The 14959-nt window shown below is 39.2% G+C and overlaps 1 protein-coding gene across 1 annotated transcript in view; it reads right to left on the reverse strand.

Annotated features, from left to right (window-relative positions):
• Positions 1-316: 316 nt before the first annotated feature.
• Positions 317-14959, reverse strand: part of ITGA9 (integrin subunit alpha 9) — a 389935-nt gene continuing 375292 nt past the window's right edge. Inside the window, exon 28 of the mRNA XM_078377516.1 lies at positions 317-1208. Within this exon, the coding sequence (XP_078233642.1) occupies positions 1053-1208 (156 nt within the window). The 3' untranslated portion in view covers positions 317-1052. The remainder of the gene's footprint in view (positions 1209-14959) is intronic.

Raw genomic sequence — 14959 nt, forward strand, 5'->3', positions numbered from 1 at the left:
GCCAGTGGCCATGATCTTAGGGTTTTTTTATGTTGACCTTCAGACCATTTTTTGCGCTCTTCTCTTTCACCCTCATTAAGAGGTTCTTTAATTCCCCCTCACTTTCTGCCATGCTTTTGTGTAGTCAATGAAGCAGAAGTAGATGTTTTTCTGGAACTCTCTGGCTTTTTCCATAATACAGTGCATGTTAGCAATTTGGTCTCTAATTCCTCTGCCCCTTCGAAATCAAGCTTGCACATTTGGAAGTTCTCGGTCCACATACTGCTGAAGCCTACCTTAGAGGATTTTGAGCATAACCTTGCTAGCACGTGAAATAAGTGCAATTGTACAGTAGTTGGAGCATTCTTTAGCACTTCCCTTCTTTGGGAATTGGATGTAGACTGATCCTTTCCAATCCTCTGACCACTGTTGAGTTTTCCATTGATTATGATAAAAAAAATAGTGCACTAGTCCTTTGATATTGGGCTATGGCACCAGGGTGGGTGACATGACCTTTAGCCTGGTTTGTTCCTTTTTTGCACACCACACACAGAATGATTAAAGTGGTAGGAAAAGCCCCCCCCCAACTCTGTGTTGACTGTCTCTAGCAAGCATGTCATTGCTAGCACTACTCTGGCAGCCACTGATGATGATTAAATCCTCTGCGAGCTAGCAAAAATTTAATGCAATTTGCTAGGCATGTTGGACACCTTACTACTTCCTATACCACCCCATGGCTGGAGTGCAATTTGGTGCATTCTGCTAGTTCGGTACATAGCCTAGCAGCCATTGATACTGATGATATATCCTGCTAGTTCGGTACACAGCCTGTGTAGATTCAATAATATTTTGAATTCAAATAATGTATGATTTCCTTCCTTTCAAATCAAGGGGGTAATGTTGGCGTATATAAATTTGGGGGGGCGGGTTAAAAGATAAAAAAGTTCCCTGACCCTGGTGTAGATGATTGCATATATTCATTTTATCATACTTACTTTTAAAATATAGTACATTCTTCGGTAGGCATGGTGGTGCAATGACTGAGGAGAATGTAACACTGAAACTCCACATGCTCAAACTCTTTCTTTCTTTCTTTCTTTCTTTCTTTCTTTCTTTCTTTCTTTCTTTCTTTCTTTCTTTCTTTCTTTCTTTCTTTCTTTCTTTCTTTCTTTCTTTCTTTCTTTCTTTCTTTCATCCAGCCAGGAAAAGATTCTTTCTTTTGTTTGACTCTAAGATATTAAGAATGAAGAAAACATTATAAAGCATGGAATGTCAGGGGCTAGGATACAGTATGTTAGTTGTGTGTTTCATAATTGAACAAACACACATGGTTGGCAGGGGGACCATTATGTCCAACATACAAGATCCATATTTGCATTACATCCAAGATAAAACAATACTTAGCGGCAGAAGTGTTTGAAGTGTACCATTGCAGTCTTTTCATTGAGCAAACTTCCAAGGAACTTAAAAAAACAGTGATGTAAAGAATTACTGGGTCTCTTTGCGTTTAGAGAAGTGATTTAGGTTTCCGTTGTATCCTAAAGCAAAACATTTTCAATCCCTACCTTGCTCTAACCATCTGTATGGAAAAGGGGTGGGCCTTCCCCATGTTATTGAACTGCAACCTCCATCATACCGCTCCATGATGTTGTCTACTGCTGGATCTGGAGTCCAACAATACCTAAAAGGCTGCAAGTTGCCCCACTACTGGGGTATAAGACATTATATAGCTATGATTATGCAGTTTGCCTTCTTTCTACTGGAGATCCAAAGTAGCTTATAGATTCAGTGAAATTAAACTACATTGGTCTAAATACTAGAATAGGAAGATGAAATAAATTATAGTTCTTGCTACTTTTCAAAACAATCTGAAAATAAGAATATGTGTAAGTCCTTAAATTCCTGATGTTAAAGCTCAAAAGAAGAACCATATTTGTGATGCCCCAACCTCCTGGCACCAAAGCTGGCAGCAAGTATAACGTATGCAATTAATGTCTGCTTTTTAAACATTTAAAGCTGTCTTAACAGAAGCAATCTATTTCACAAATCATTTTTTTTTATTTCTTTGCTTCCAATCACTGGGCAATACTGCAAATTCTTTATTCTTCTTTGCACAAAAGTGTTACAGCTATGTCACTTGGATATGGGTTTTTATACTTATTGCAACTGATAACATCAAAGAAGTAGAGGAATCTATTTTGAACCCATGAATTAACAAATTTAACAATTTTGTTGTTTAGTCATTTATTTGTGTCTGACTCTTTGTGACTCCATGGACAAGAGCACGCCAGGCCCTCCTGTCTTCCATTGCCTCCTGGAGTTGGGTCAAATTCATGTTGGTAGCTTTGATGACACTGTCCAACCATCTCCTCCTCTGTCGTCCCCTTCTCCTCTTGTCTTCACATTTCCCTAACATCAGGGTCTTTTCCAGGGAGTCTTCTCTTCTCATGAGATGGCCAAAGTATTGGAGCCTCAGTTTCAGGATCTGTCCTTTCAGTGAGCACTCAGGGTTGATTTACTTTATTTGGCCATGCATTTGTACTTAATAGGGGTGTGAGTCAAATCAGTCTGTTAGGGGTCAACATTTCATCCTGGATTGGACATGAGTTCATCTTTAGTAAACAGAAACTGATGCCTTCAAAGGAAATAATACAGTGGAACCTCTACTTACGAACGTTCCTAGCTATGAACAATCCAACTTATGAACAGTTCTGTTTGCAAAATATTGATTCTACTTACAAACGGAGCTTCAAGATACGAACAGAAAAAAAGTGGGGGAGGCAGGAAAAGCGCAAAATTTGAACTTTCAGTTGACCGTTGGCCAGCAAAAAGGCTGTTTGTCTGCAACATTGCTCATCCAAGCGGTTAGAGAGTGGATACAGAGAGAGTCTTCAGACTGCCTGGTACTTCCTGGTACTGTACACTGTATGGACTGTTTTTGGGGTTTTTTTGGTCTAAATTTTTTTTTTACTCTTTTTTTTTAACAGAGAGACTGCCTGTCCTGGGTGAGTACATACAATGTACAGTATTTACTGCACAGGGTCTTTTACAGCTTGGTGGGGGGGAGGGTAAGGCTAGGTGGAGGGGTTATGTTTCTGTGCCCTGATGGGTCTTGCAGTGTGGATTTTAAATGTGAAAAGTAGACTGTAAGATTAAATTAAAATTAAATGTAAAAATTAGACTGTAACTTTTAAATGTAAAAAATATTTATTTATTTTTGCATTCTGTGGCTTCTAGGGTTTGTGTACTGTGACCTCTTTGTTGTTTTAAAATATGTGGGTTTAAAATGTGACCCCAAAGTATTTTTTTTTCCTTTGGATATCTGTTTGCTGTAATAATGGTTGCTGGTTGTTGATGCAGGCAGGCTGTAAAATGCAGTTTAGACTCCACAGTCTTTTTTCCTTAAAATCAGAAAATATTCTGTGAGGGGCTGTTGATGCAGGCAGGCTGTAAAATGCAGTTTAGACTCCACAGTCTTTTTTTCTTAAAATCAGAAAATGTTCTGTGAGGGGCTGTGCTGTCTGTTGATGCAGGCAGGCTGGAAAATGCAGTTTAGACTCTCTTTTTATGATTAGGAGTTCTGTGCTGGAATAATGCTTGCTGGATTCTGTGGCTTCTAGGGTTTGTGTACTATGACCTGTCTTTTGTTTTAAAATGTGTGTTTAAAATGTGGCTCCAAGATCTGTCTCTTTTAAAATCAGAAAACTGTGGTGCTTGTTGATGCAGGCAGGCAGGCTTTAACATGGAGTTTAAAATGGAGTTTTAAAATGGAGTCTTTTTCTTTCTTTCTTTCTTTCTTTCTTTCTTTCTTTCTTTCTTTCTTTCTTTCTTTCTTTCTTTCTTTCTTTCCTCTTTTCTCCATTGTTCCCTCCCTCCTTTCCTGCCCTTTTTTAAGCTAAAAGGTGCTTGCCTTGCCTTGCTTTTGTTTAAAAGCTGCTTGTTTTTAAAGGTGTTCAGTTTAGAAGGTGGCCCCTCCCTCCTTTCCTGCCCTTTTTTTTATACCTAAGTTCATCTTAGGTCAAAAGAAGAAAAATTCTCCCCCTAGTGATAGAGGACAGATTAATCAGCTTTGCATTAGTTCCTATGGGAACTAATGCTTCAGCGTATGAACGGCGCCTCTGCATAAGAACCAAAAACAGTCGGAACAGATTAATCAGTTTTCAGTGCATTCCTATGGGAAATTTTGCTTCTACTTACTAACATTTCTACTAACAAACATTTTCTGGGACGGATTAAGTTTGTAAGTAGAGGTTCCACTGTATCTTTAAATACATAATTTGCTGGGGTGAAAGTACTGATGTTGCTGTGATGGTGTGAACTATATATATTTCAGAGTAAACCAGTAGGCACATATTGCAACAGTACTGGGTTCACAGCATCACAGCAACATCAGTACTTTTACCCCAGCAAATTATGTATTTAAAGATGCAGTAGGATATATATCCTACAAATGATTCAGAGTGAGTTACTGAAACTTTAAGTGCCAGTTAATGAGACAGGTGTGGAAACTCTAAGGAACTTGAAGCTATTCTCTTCTATGAGTCCCTGTATTTCTACTGTGTGACTTTTACCAGAAATTTAAAAACTTTGCAATAGATTGCAACTCCCAAATCAGCACAGCCAAAAGCCAAGGATGATGGGTGCTGTATTCCAACAAGACATGACTGAGAAAAACTTTTCAACACTGCCGGAGGGAGGAGAATGCATATGCGTGGATGTCTATTACCATTTCTCAAAACAGCAATAACAAACAGGTGGATCATCCCCTTTCAAAGTAGGACTTCCAGAAATCAGTTTTTGTAAAAGTCCTCTATAGACACCTGTGTGCCTGCTGTGCCACTCCACTGGGAAACTAATTTTAGCATCGCACTACAGAGCGGTGACATTTTATGCCATACTGGGAATACACAAAAGGATCTCTCCAAAATAAATTTACTACAAAGTGCACTCATATTATACCTGCATTAAATGACGTATACTGTAGGTTGCAGTTCTACACATGTTTGTAGCACGTCCCAGTATGTGCAGAACCAAATGAAAGTATAGGCCTCAGCTGTACACTACACATAACCCATGATTAGAAGACAGAATTTCCTAGAGTGTCCAAATTGTCTTGTTGCCATAGCAAGAGCTTATCACACTTTCCACACTTTTCACATTAGCTTACTTTGTTCTATGTCTTATCTTCAGACATTAACATGAGTACACATTGCAAGTATGATTCCTCAGTCATGAAAGTCTGCCTGAAGCCGCCCCGAGTAGACATGGTCTAGAGGGGCGGGGTAAAAATCAAATAAATAAATAAATAAATAAATAAATAAATAAATAAATAAATAAATAAATCATATACTTGGAACAGTAAGAAGATCATATGTTACATACAATTTATGCCAGAGCAAGGGGAGTTTAGAAAGATCGGATTGCATCGTTTAGCTGTGAATTTCGTCATTTTGTTGGAATGGACTTGATGACTCTTGGAGTTACCATAATGTGCATGATGTATGTCCAAGCATGTAGGCGAAAAATGTTCCTATCTGCTACTTTGTGTACAAATCTGTAAGGCTGCAGTGGGTAGTAATAAATACTTTAAAAGTCTAGGGAGTAGACTTTTATTTGTTGACTATACATATGGATATGCATTCTAAACACCCTAATTCATAAATATATATGTCTAATAGGTAAGTGATAGTCCTCTTATGCCCCACCCCCATACGTTATAATTAGAGCCTTAAAAATTGTTTTAAACCAGTTCGGACTATTTCCGAGTTAATGGATTTGTGTATCTCAGACTAAATTATCAAAATTAATTTCATAAAAGAGCTTTTATCATAAAAAAATAAAAATCAAGTATGGATAAAATCTCTAATTTATTGAAATGTTCTAACCTGTTTTACATCCTTCCCATTCTGACTTCTAATCTCGCCCCTCCCCACATCCCCAGCACTTATACGGGGGGGGGGGGGAGCATGACCGGCACATGAGTGAGCAATTCTGCAACTGCCAGTTTTTTAAAAAATAGCATTTCCAAGGTATTCCATTTAAAAGGCTGAAGGAAAAGTGTGTCAAGTCAAAAACAGGCTTCAACTGTGCCTTCAGTTCTCAACTAGCAGAGATGCCCTTTAAAGCACATTCGGTGTGACCGTCACTTTTGCTGTCTCTACCCACCCAAGCCTTCAGAGACGGATTTGGTTTTGATCTATCTATAGTTCAGAATATTTTGCACAATCTGGAAACTGTTTTTCCAATTGCTTGCTTTGTTTGAAAGAGCTTTTTAAAAGAAAGAAAGAAAATGCCTCTCAGTAGACAAAATGGCAGCAACAAAAAAACTAGCACATTTGGCGGAAGGAGAGAGTTCAGCAGACCCACAACCAGAGAGAACAGACACCATCAGCTGTCACAGCTTGTTATGAAAATTATTGATACAGAAAATACGGATTTTAAATTTTTATTTAATATGCCTATATATTTCAAAACTACATAAACGAGACAGTGTGAGTGTTCATGGGTGGCATTCTACAGATGCAAAAACATTTTTGATCAGTTGCTGCTTTTGAAGAAACAATGTTGACTATCAATTGACAGAGCAAGGCAGCCATCTCAGCTAGCAAGTTTTAGGTGTCACGAAAGTATTGGTGATTAAACATTCATTGTTGTATTCTTACAGCCAAGAATGCATTGGTAGGACTTTCTGCTCAAAGTGCCAAAATAATTAGGCAGGTTTTAGACACTAACTACCTTAAAATGAAGAGCTTGCTCTGCCTCAGACAGAAAAATGTCTTATTCTAGGTCTATGGAAAACACTCCTGTTTCTGTTAGTTCAAACTTTCAATAGGACTCACACTATTATAATTTTTATGGTGGATCAGTTCTAATAAAATAATAACAATGCCTGATAAAGTTATCAGTTGCCTGATCCGTTAACCTTAGGGAGAAAACACATTTAGAACTATAACAGACTGGAAGTATCCATTATCCACAAAACCTGAATCCTTTGTTGAATTGTTCCTTTTGACACTCATAAGCTTTTAACAGATTTTAAAGAAATAACCAGTGTGGGAGATTACTTGGAGCAAAACTGCTTACAAATGTGCAGCTCATTCCGATTTTGTCTCAAAATTTGGGTACAAATTTGATCTGGGGCAGCAACACTATAATTTGGGGACAACTTCACTTCCTGCCTCCTAAGCCTTCTTCCAGCTTGTTCCCAAGCAAGCATAGTACAGTGGTGCCCCGCATGACAACGATAATCCATCCCGGGAAAATCACTGTTTAGCAAAATCGTCGTCATGCAAAAACCCTTTCCCCATTGACATATGCCAGTAGTTTCACCTCTAGATTTTGGTGTTCTCTAAATATTGGTGTCCTGGGGCAAAGTCACAGTTGCCCCACCTTAGTTACAGCTCTGCTTCTTCCAACTTCTATGCTTCTGTCCAGTGCCGGTACCTTGTTCTTGTTGATTAGGAAGATCAGGGTACAAGACTCTGTGTATTTGCTGCTGGTGAATTGCCTCATGGGTCCATCTTAGTGGAACAGCTGCATAGAGAAGCAGGGAGTGGAAATTGGGCTTGAGAGGTGATAGGAACTCGTGCCAAGCATTGTCTTCATTTGAGCCCAAGTGCTCTCTTGAGGACACGGAGTTCATTTCACTTACTTACCTCCATCAGGGACAGGTTCAGAAGAGGAAACTGGACTAGATACACACCTTCCTATTCCATGCTTTTAATTGTGGCTGATATATGCTGGAATTTCTCTAATGGATTTAACTAATGGGGAAAATTAAATGAGAATATCACTATTTATAGTGCTGTTATGGTGTGTTTTTCCTTAGCGCATGGGTTTGGTAATTAAATCTATTTCTGCTAGTCTTGTGGCCATATGTCTGCAATATGTAAAAATACATTTTGTTCTCTAGCCCCATTCTCCCCTCTCTGTTTTTAAATCCTTTTGTTCCTTGTACAGACTGGCTGTCAGATTGAGCTCTCCAGATTCCTGTGTGCTGGTATCCATAAGCTCTTTCTTGCCAAGCTGCCAGTCTGGAGCGTCACACCTTACTGCCTTTAAAGATTGCCCTGCAGAGATAGAGGGAAATGGCAATTTTTACATGATGCAGTCTGGCGGCCCAGGAGATTTGAAGTCAGAACTGGTGCCAAGATTTACCCAGGAGAGTAAGCAGAGGCAAAACAGAGAACCTGGGCCAAAGGAGAGAAGGGAGGGGTGGGGAAGGTAAGCGGGAAAGAAAACGTCAGAGTTAGAGAAAGGGTATGATACAAGTACTGAAGGGAAGGCTACTGAATGGACATTGCACAGTGCCTGCCTGTGTCTCCTTACAGGGTCTGGGGTCCCAAAGAATGTCAAAGGGAAAAGGTTGCCTTTTTCCCCTCCCCCCTTTTTTTGCATGCCCTAAATTGTAGTAGATTGCAGAATGTAAATGAGACAATTATTACACCAATGCTCATCAAGCTGTGCTGGAAAGACTTCAATAGCCTGATGAATATGCATGCAAATTTGTTAATTAAGTTAATTATTCTGCTGAAAATTCATTTGTCTTCCAAGGACATTTTCCCAATGATTTTAACATGCTTGTGCCATTAGTCATGCTCCATGCTATTTAACATTACTTTTTGTCCACTTTTTTTCTTTACTTCTCTTTTTAAAACCAAACGACTGGCTTTCTTAATTGACCCCTGCAATGCTGGAAAGAGACTTACAGCTGGCTCTGTAGGAAACTCTTACGATGCATTTCATTTAAATATTTCTTTGACATAGAAAATGTCACCTAGGAGAATAAAAAGCAGCCAGCAGTACCATGTGAGTTACTCCATACAGGGAAGCTCCAAGAGGTAAATCGGTCCACACTATAGGGTATTTCTCCAGCTGTACTTTTATTTAACACCAGCAGTTACCCAACTGCGCTTCGAAAGGTATGATGATCTTTCCCTAGATTTCTCTCTCCTATGAGCATATTCCTGCATATTCAAGATGCTTGCTCAAACAGGAATAAGATCTGTGATGCTCTTCTGTCACCATGAGGCCCAAAACATGTATCCATGGCAACCAGAGGGAACAGAGAGTTTAAATTTGTATCTAAATGGCAAAACGACATACTTTAAACAAACAGGAGGGCTTTTAAAAGAAAAAAGAAAAAAAAAGCTAACCAAAGGAAGAACACCACAATGGCATTACTTATCCCAGTTCAAAACTCTGGAGAACGTAACCTTTTCCTTTTTCATTCTTCAGCCTTCAGTTATTCCAGAACATGTCAGAAATACTACACGCACAGGACTGGCATCAACACCTGGTGTCCTTGGGCAGTTGCCAGGCCCCTGGCAGAACCCACCACTGGGTTCCCCCTTCAAACATTTCTTTCCTGCCCCAGAGCTCTGAGCAGGACCAGGCATCTGGGTTGAACTGCCATTTTAATCCCCCACAACACCCCTTGATAACACCACAAAGGTATTGCGGAAAATTAAAATGGCAGTTGGACATGCACACTTGCTACGTTTAGACGGCTCAAAGAGCTATTGCTGTCCCCACCGAAAGGCTCTTTGAGAAGAGTCTCCCCAGACTGCAACTAACCCTAATATTACTAGCAAAAGGAAGCCATACTATCTCCTCTCATTACATATAGCTGAAAATACCTGTGTGTTGAAATGCGCCCCTTTAACAGAGATTTCACAAGTGAGTCTGTTTTTTGTTTTTCCTGTTTTTGTTTCGCTTTTCTAAGTGCAGGATATGAATGAGGCAAAGTTGGCGGGATTCAGAGAAAGGTAAGGAAAGTGGGCATGATGAAGTTTAAGAAATTAATTGCCAAAAATTCTCTTCTGTGCAGCTTTTATGCATCACACTGTCTGAATGGCACCGTAGTGTCACAGAGATCGTAAACCAATTAGGATGGTATTTTAAACTCTGTAATTCCTGTAATTCCATCTGCTTTAGACGATTTAATTAGGGAAAGTTACAAAAGCCAAATATATTTGAATATTTTGAAAGCAAGCCCAAAGGCAAGAAAGAATAGTCATGGTGTATGTGTAGTTATATTGCATGAGAAGGATATGCAAATAGCATTGGCATTTTCTCACTCCTCACAAAGGGAAATGATGTTTAAGTACCCTGAAAGCTCATAGATACCAGCAGCTGAGAGGTTTTCTGTTTAGTCTTTAAGAAGACCAATTCAATCTCTAGCTCTTAATCCTCTTCCTTTTTAAGCAATGCTTAAAAAGGAAGATCTGATCATATATAGAGAGACTTGCAAAACCAATATAACTTCTGCACCATTGAAAAGCTGACCATGAACATTGATGCCTTTCACAAACTCATCACACAAACTCATCACGCAACTCTGTAAGCTATCATTTTAAACATTGTACAATATCTCAGAGTGAAATGTCCAGTCTGTCACTAATGATGACAGAAGAACTTCCTCTAAAGAACCTCCTCTTGTCCTTCTCTGCATCTGCTCTTGCTTACTCTCCTGTCTTCATCTTGCTTCCTCCCAACTATCTTTTTCAAAATGCCCTTTTGTCAACCTTCTATCTCTCGATCAATGTTCCTGTACACCTGTTGCCATGATTTCCCCTCTACCCGAACATTGAATGCTCCTGGCCACTATTTCCTGGCACAAGAGATTAGAAATGTAAGGACAAGTTGTTTGGATTTTGACAGTCCCAATGAAAGTGATCTCAGCACATTTTGCCTCAGGATTGTAGAAAAATTTATTGTGGAGCATTTCAGAGACACAAGGTGCACACAAAACAGTCTGTACAGTTTAAAATGTGAATAGATAAATAGGAAATTGAAAGAATACACACAAATGTGGTGTAGACAAGGGAAGAAATGTGCACATTAGGTAAAATGTGTAAGAGTGAGTACAAATTTCATTGTTCAGTTGTCACTGTCTCACAAACTGTTATGAAATATGGACAGGCAGATGGGAAACTGAGAGAGACTTTGATATCATTGACAAAATCATAAGTCATTGGGTCAGAAGCAGCCCCTTCCCTGACTTTAAGGCTGAAACCTGAGACCCAGGATGGACCCTTGTGAGGTCAAAGGGCAGGGTGAGCACGGGTTGAGAGGGAGCAGAACTGCTTTAGGCACAACTAATTGTGGAAACAAGCATGAGGGGAATCCAGGAAACTGGGTCCAGCATTCAGGTAAAACCCAACTAACTAGATAATATGGGAATCCAGAACTAGGAGAGGGAATATATTTTTCTATGGTCAGGTAAGTGGCAAAATGTACCCATCATCTACAGTCACTCCCACATAGGGTCTTACCTATAGGACACACAACAGATAAGAAGATTTTCTAGGCTCTGTATTGCTGGGACATGTGGAAGGCTCATTATCAACCCAGACGGGGGGGGGGGGAAATCTGTGTCTGCTCCCCGGCAAAATGAAGGCTCACTCCTTTGTGCTGAACCAGGGAATTGTGGCAACTGGGAATGTGTAGAGATAAAGACTACCTTGCACAAATATTAGACTGTTTGTCTAATATGGAAAACATCCAATAGAACTTCTCACTTTCCCTTAAGGCTTTATGGGAACATGTTATTCACTCGCCTAATGGTGCTTTTCGATCTAGGAGTCTCATGTCCCAGTACTATTTTTTATTTCATTTTGGACTGTCTCATCATAGGGTTATATTATTATACAGTCTGAAAAAAACTAATGTTTGATTTTATCTTTATACATTAACTCTTACATTCATTCTTCTGTAATCTAAAAGTGTATCTACACATTTATATCACCATATCTCAGGAGTTCATATGTTGGATCCATGGCATTTGAAGTGGAATTAATGTGTTATAACTGTCCAGTGTAGGTGCACCTTAAGACTACACCAACAGCATTGGGCTGTAGAATTTTTTTATTTTATTTTTCTAGCTCAGAGATATATGGCTATGACTGTGTAGTTATCAATACAGGTAGCTTCAGCATCATCTGTTTTTGAAATATTATGCCCTGGATGCATTCTTTTATATATCACCTGCGGAATAGCACTACACTAAGCCTGTGCTCTTCCAGAGGAGGCCAAAAATGGCAGGGATGCTATTACAAGTTGCTTTCGTAAGTTCACTTGATGGCCTATCTGAACCTCAGTACTCTTTGGAGAACCCAATTGATTAGTTGATTGGTTTTCTACAGTATGGTTGATATTATTGCATTATAACTCCTAATTGCCTGTGCTACATCTTCTTTTAGGATTAGAACCACTTCATTTCTTCTGAGTTTGCCATTTCCCAATTAGAACACTTTGCAGTTGTCTAACTGAAAAAAAATTCCAGTCCAGTCCACTTCAGTTCACCAACACTAAGCACAGCAATGGTTATAGTTCCATTTTTTGCTCTATGATTTTCAGTTTACCTTGATTCATATTTCTCACTCACATTCCGTGTTTCAATTGTATGTGTTGTGCAGCATCGGATTTTCCTTATACTTCTGTGCTACTAGACATTATTTCAGCTTTAATCTAGTTGTTTCATGAGTGACAGCACTGTTTATACTTGTCCTCTGCTCTGTCGCAGTAGCTGATTGATTCTGATACTTCCCTCCTTAAGCAGCAACATTTTGGGGAACAGGGGAGACCTTCCTCTCATTTGCTGGTCCCACCCCAATATCCCACACATACTAGCCCCACCATCCTCACATGATGTACAGTGGTGCCTCGCCAGACGATTGCCTCGTGGGACGAAAAACCCGCAAGATGATTGGTTTTTGCGATCACTACGGTGCCTCACAAGACTTTTTTTTTAGACCAGTACTTCACAAGACTTTTTTTTTAGACCATTGCATAGGGAACCTCGGAAGACAATTTTTTCACAAGACAACGATTTTCACGGAATGAATTAAAATCGTCTTGCGAGGCACCACTGTATTGCACTTGCATTTTATGTCCATGCACTGAACATGAACATCTAGAAAGGATTTAGAATGTGTAGAACAGTCCTTGTGTGGGGAGTTGCTTAAACATTACCATGCCTTTGTAAATCTCTATGCTCAGTGCTAGGACACCAGAAGCTTGGCCCAGGAGGCAAGGACCAGTTCTGTCCTTAATGTTATTTCCCACATGTAGAGAACAGGTCTAAAAAATACTGGTGCTGACAGAAATTCAGCTGCAAGCTCTGCTCATGAGTTTTGTGGAAATTAATGGCATCAATAACTATTTACTGGTACTCATTTTTCTAGAGTTTTCAGCCTATAAAGCAGTTTACAATTGCTCTCTTTTGGTCTGATAACAATACTGGGATATACATTTAAATGAAAGGTAAAGCCACTTCTCTGAAGTCCTAGTCTGGCACTTTAACTACCATAATCCTCAAGAAAGTCATCAGCTAAAGTCCTAAGTGTTCCCAGTAAAGTACATATTCTCAGGAAATCAATCTCTGGTTTTCAAGATGTTTGAAACAAATCAATTTATCAGGTCTGTCCCATGTTCATTTCATTTTGGTGATTATTTCTGTGGTATTACAGATGTGCGTTATTACAGATGTGTGTTATTATGGCCTTGTATCGTTCAGCAATGGCTGATAGCAAACAACCCACAATAAGATGCACGGCAGATTTTCTTGTTATAATAATACTTCCCATCTTATTATTGGAACAGAATGCATATCATGTCCTGTCCCTTTTCTGTGACACAAAATAAAAGACAGCGTTGTCAAAACTCAGTAAGATTGCTTTAAAAAACCACTTGTCTCCTTAGTTAAGAGGAACATAGAGCAATTAGTTATTGCTTCCATCTATTCCCTACAGTTTGAGAAGAAATCACATTTACATCACGAGTAGTGAGAATGGCATGTCAGGTAGACAAAAATATCTGAAATTAGGTACATGCTCTGCACATATGTACACATATTGACATGTAAGCACAAAAGAATGTATGTACACACAGACACACATGCACGCACATATGGACCAAAAGTTCCAAATAAATATTCAATGAACAACAGAATTCTTTAAAGAAGCTGCTGTTTCTGAGTTTCCTCCTCTCCTTAATATTCCTGGCATGACTTACTAGTAAAGAACAGACATTTACTTCCCATTTGGGTACTCAGTACAGCATCCATTCTCTGGGTAGCATTTTGGCAAATACTGGAATAATGTACAACAAATGCTTTCCAAAAACTCAAAAAAAGCCCCCCTAGGTTTAATGAAAATGAATTGAGCTTGTAAAATGCTAGATATTCATGACAGGCATTTTTTAAAAACAAACATTCATATAATAAGGGAAGTGCATAATATTTGTAGAAGCATCCTTCTTGTGTATGCACACACACATAACATTTTTTAAAAACATTCATTACTGTTACACCTGTGGGGAACCTGGTGTTAACTAAAAGGTGGGTAGAATCATCAGATTCAATTCTGTTAAGTTTTAATGGTGAGTGAAACTACTCTTCTGACCCCCCCCCCCCCCCAAATGTAAGTCTCGCTGTGCTAGACCCAATCTGGCTTGCACCAAGGTATCTAGGCAGAGAGGGAGAGGGAAAAAAATGTTCCTTCCACCTTCGCCTAGAATTTTGACTGGACCCACAGCTTGCTAGAAAGTTGTGAATGTTAACAGATGTTCCTGGCAGATCATCATTACAGACGGCATAAAAGTAAGGCACTGGCTCATCCAGAACTTGGATATTTGCTTTTTATTTTTATGTTTAAGCAATTAATTACACTAGCAATCCCAAGGTCTCCCAAAGTACTTACTTCCACACGTGGATCACACATTCACCTTTAAACAATTGAACCAAGTAATACTCTTCTGTCACCACTGAATGAGGCCACACCTATATAACTTTAAAAGCAGCCAAGAATTTACAGTTATATCACTATCCCTCATTAAATTATAACTGCAGTAGAACTTAACGTTGCGCCTTAGTTGTTAGAACAATGAATTAGGTAAAGGTAAAGGTTCCCCTTGACAATTTTTTTTGTCCAGTCGTGTTCGACTCTAGGGGGCGGTGCTCAGCCCCGTTTCCAAGCCA

This window comes from Pogona vitticeps, chromosome 6, assembly GCF_051106095.1.
Source record: "Pogona vitticeps strain Pit_001003342236 chromosome 6, PviZW2.1, whole genome shotgun sequence".
Classification (NCBI taxonomy): domain Eukaryota; kingdom Metazoa; phylum Chordata; class Lepidosauria; order Squamata; family Agamidae; genus Pogona; species Pogona vitticeps.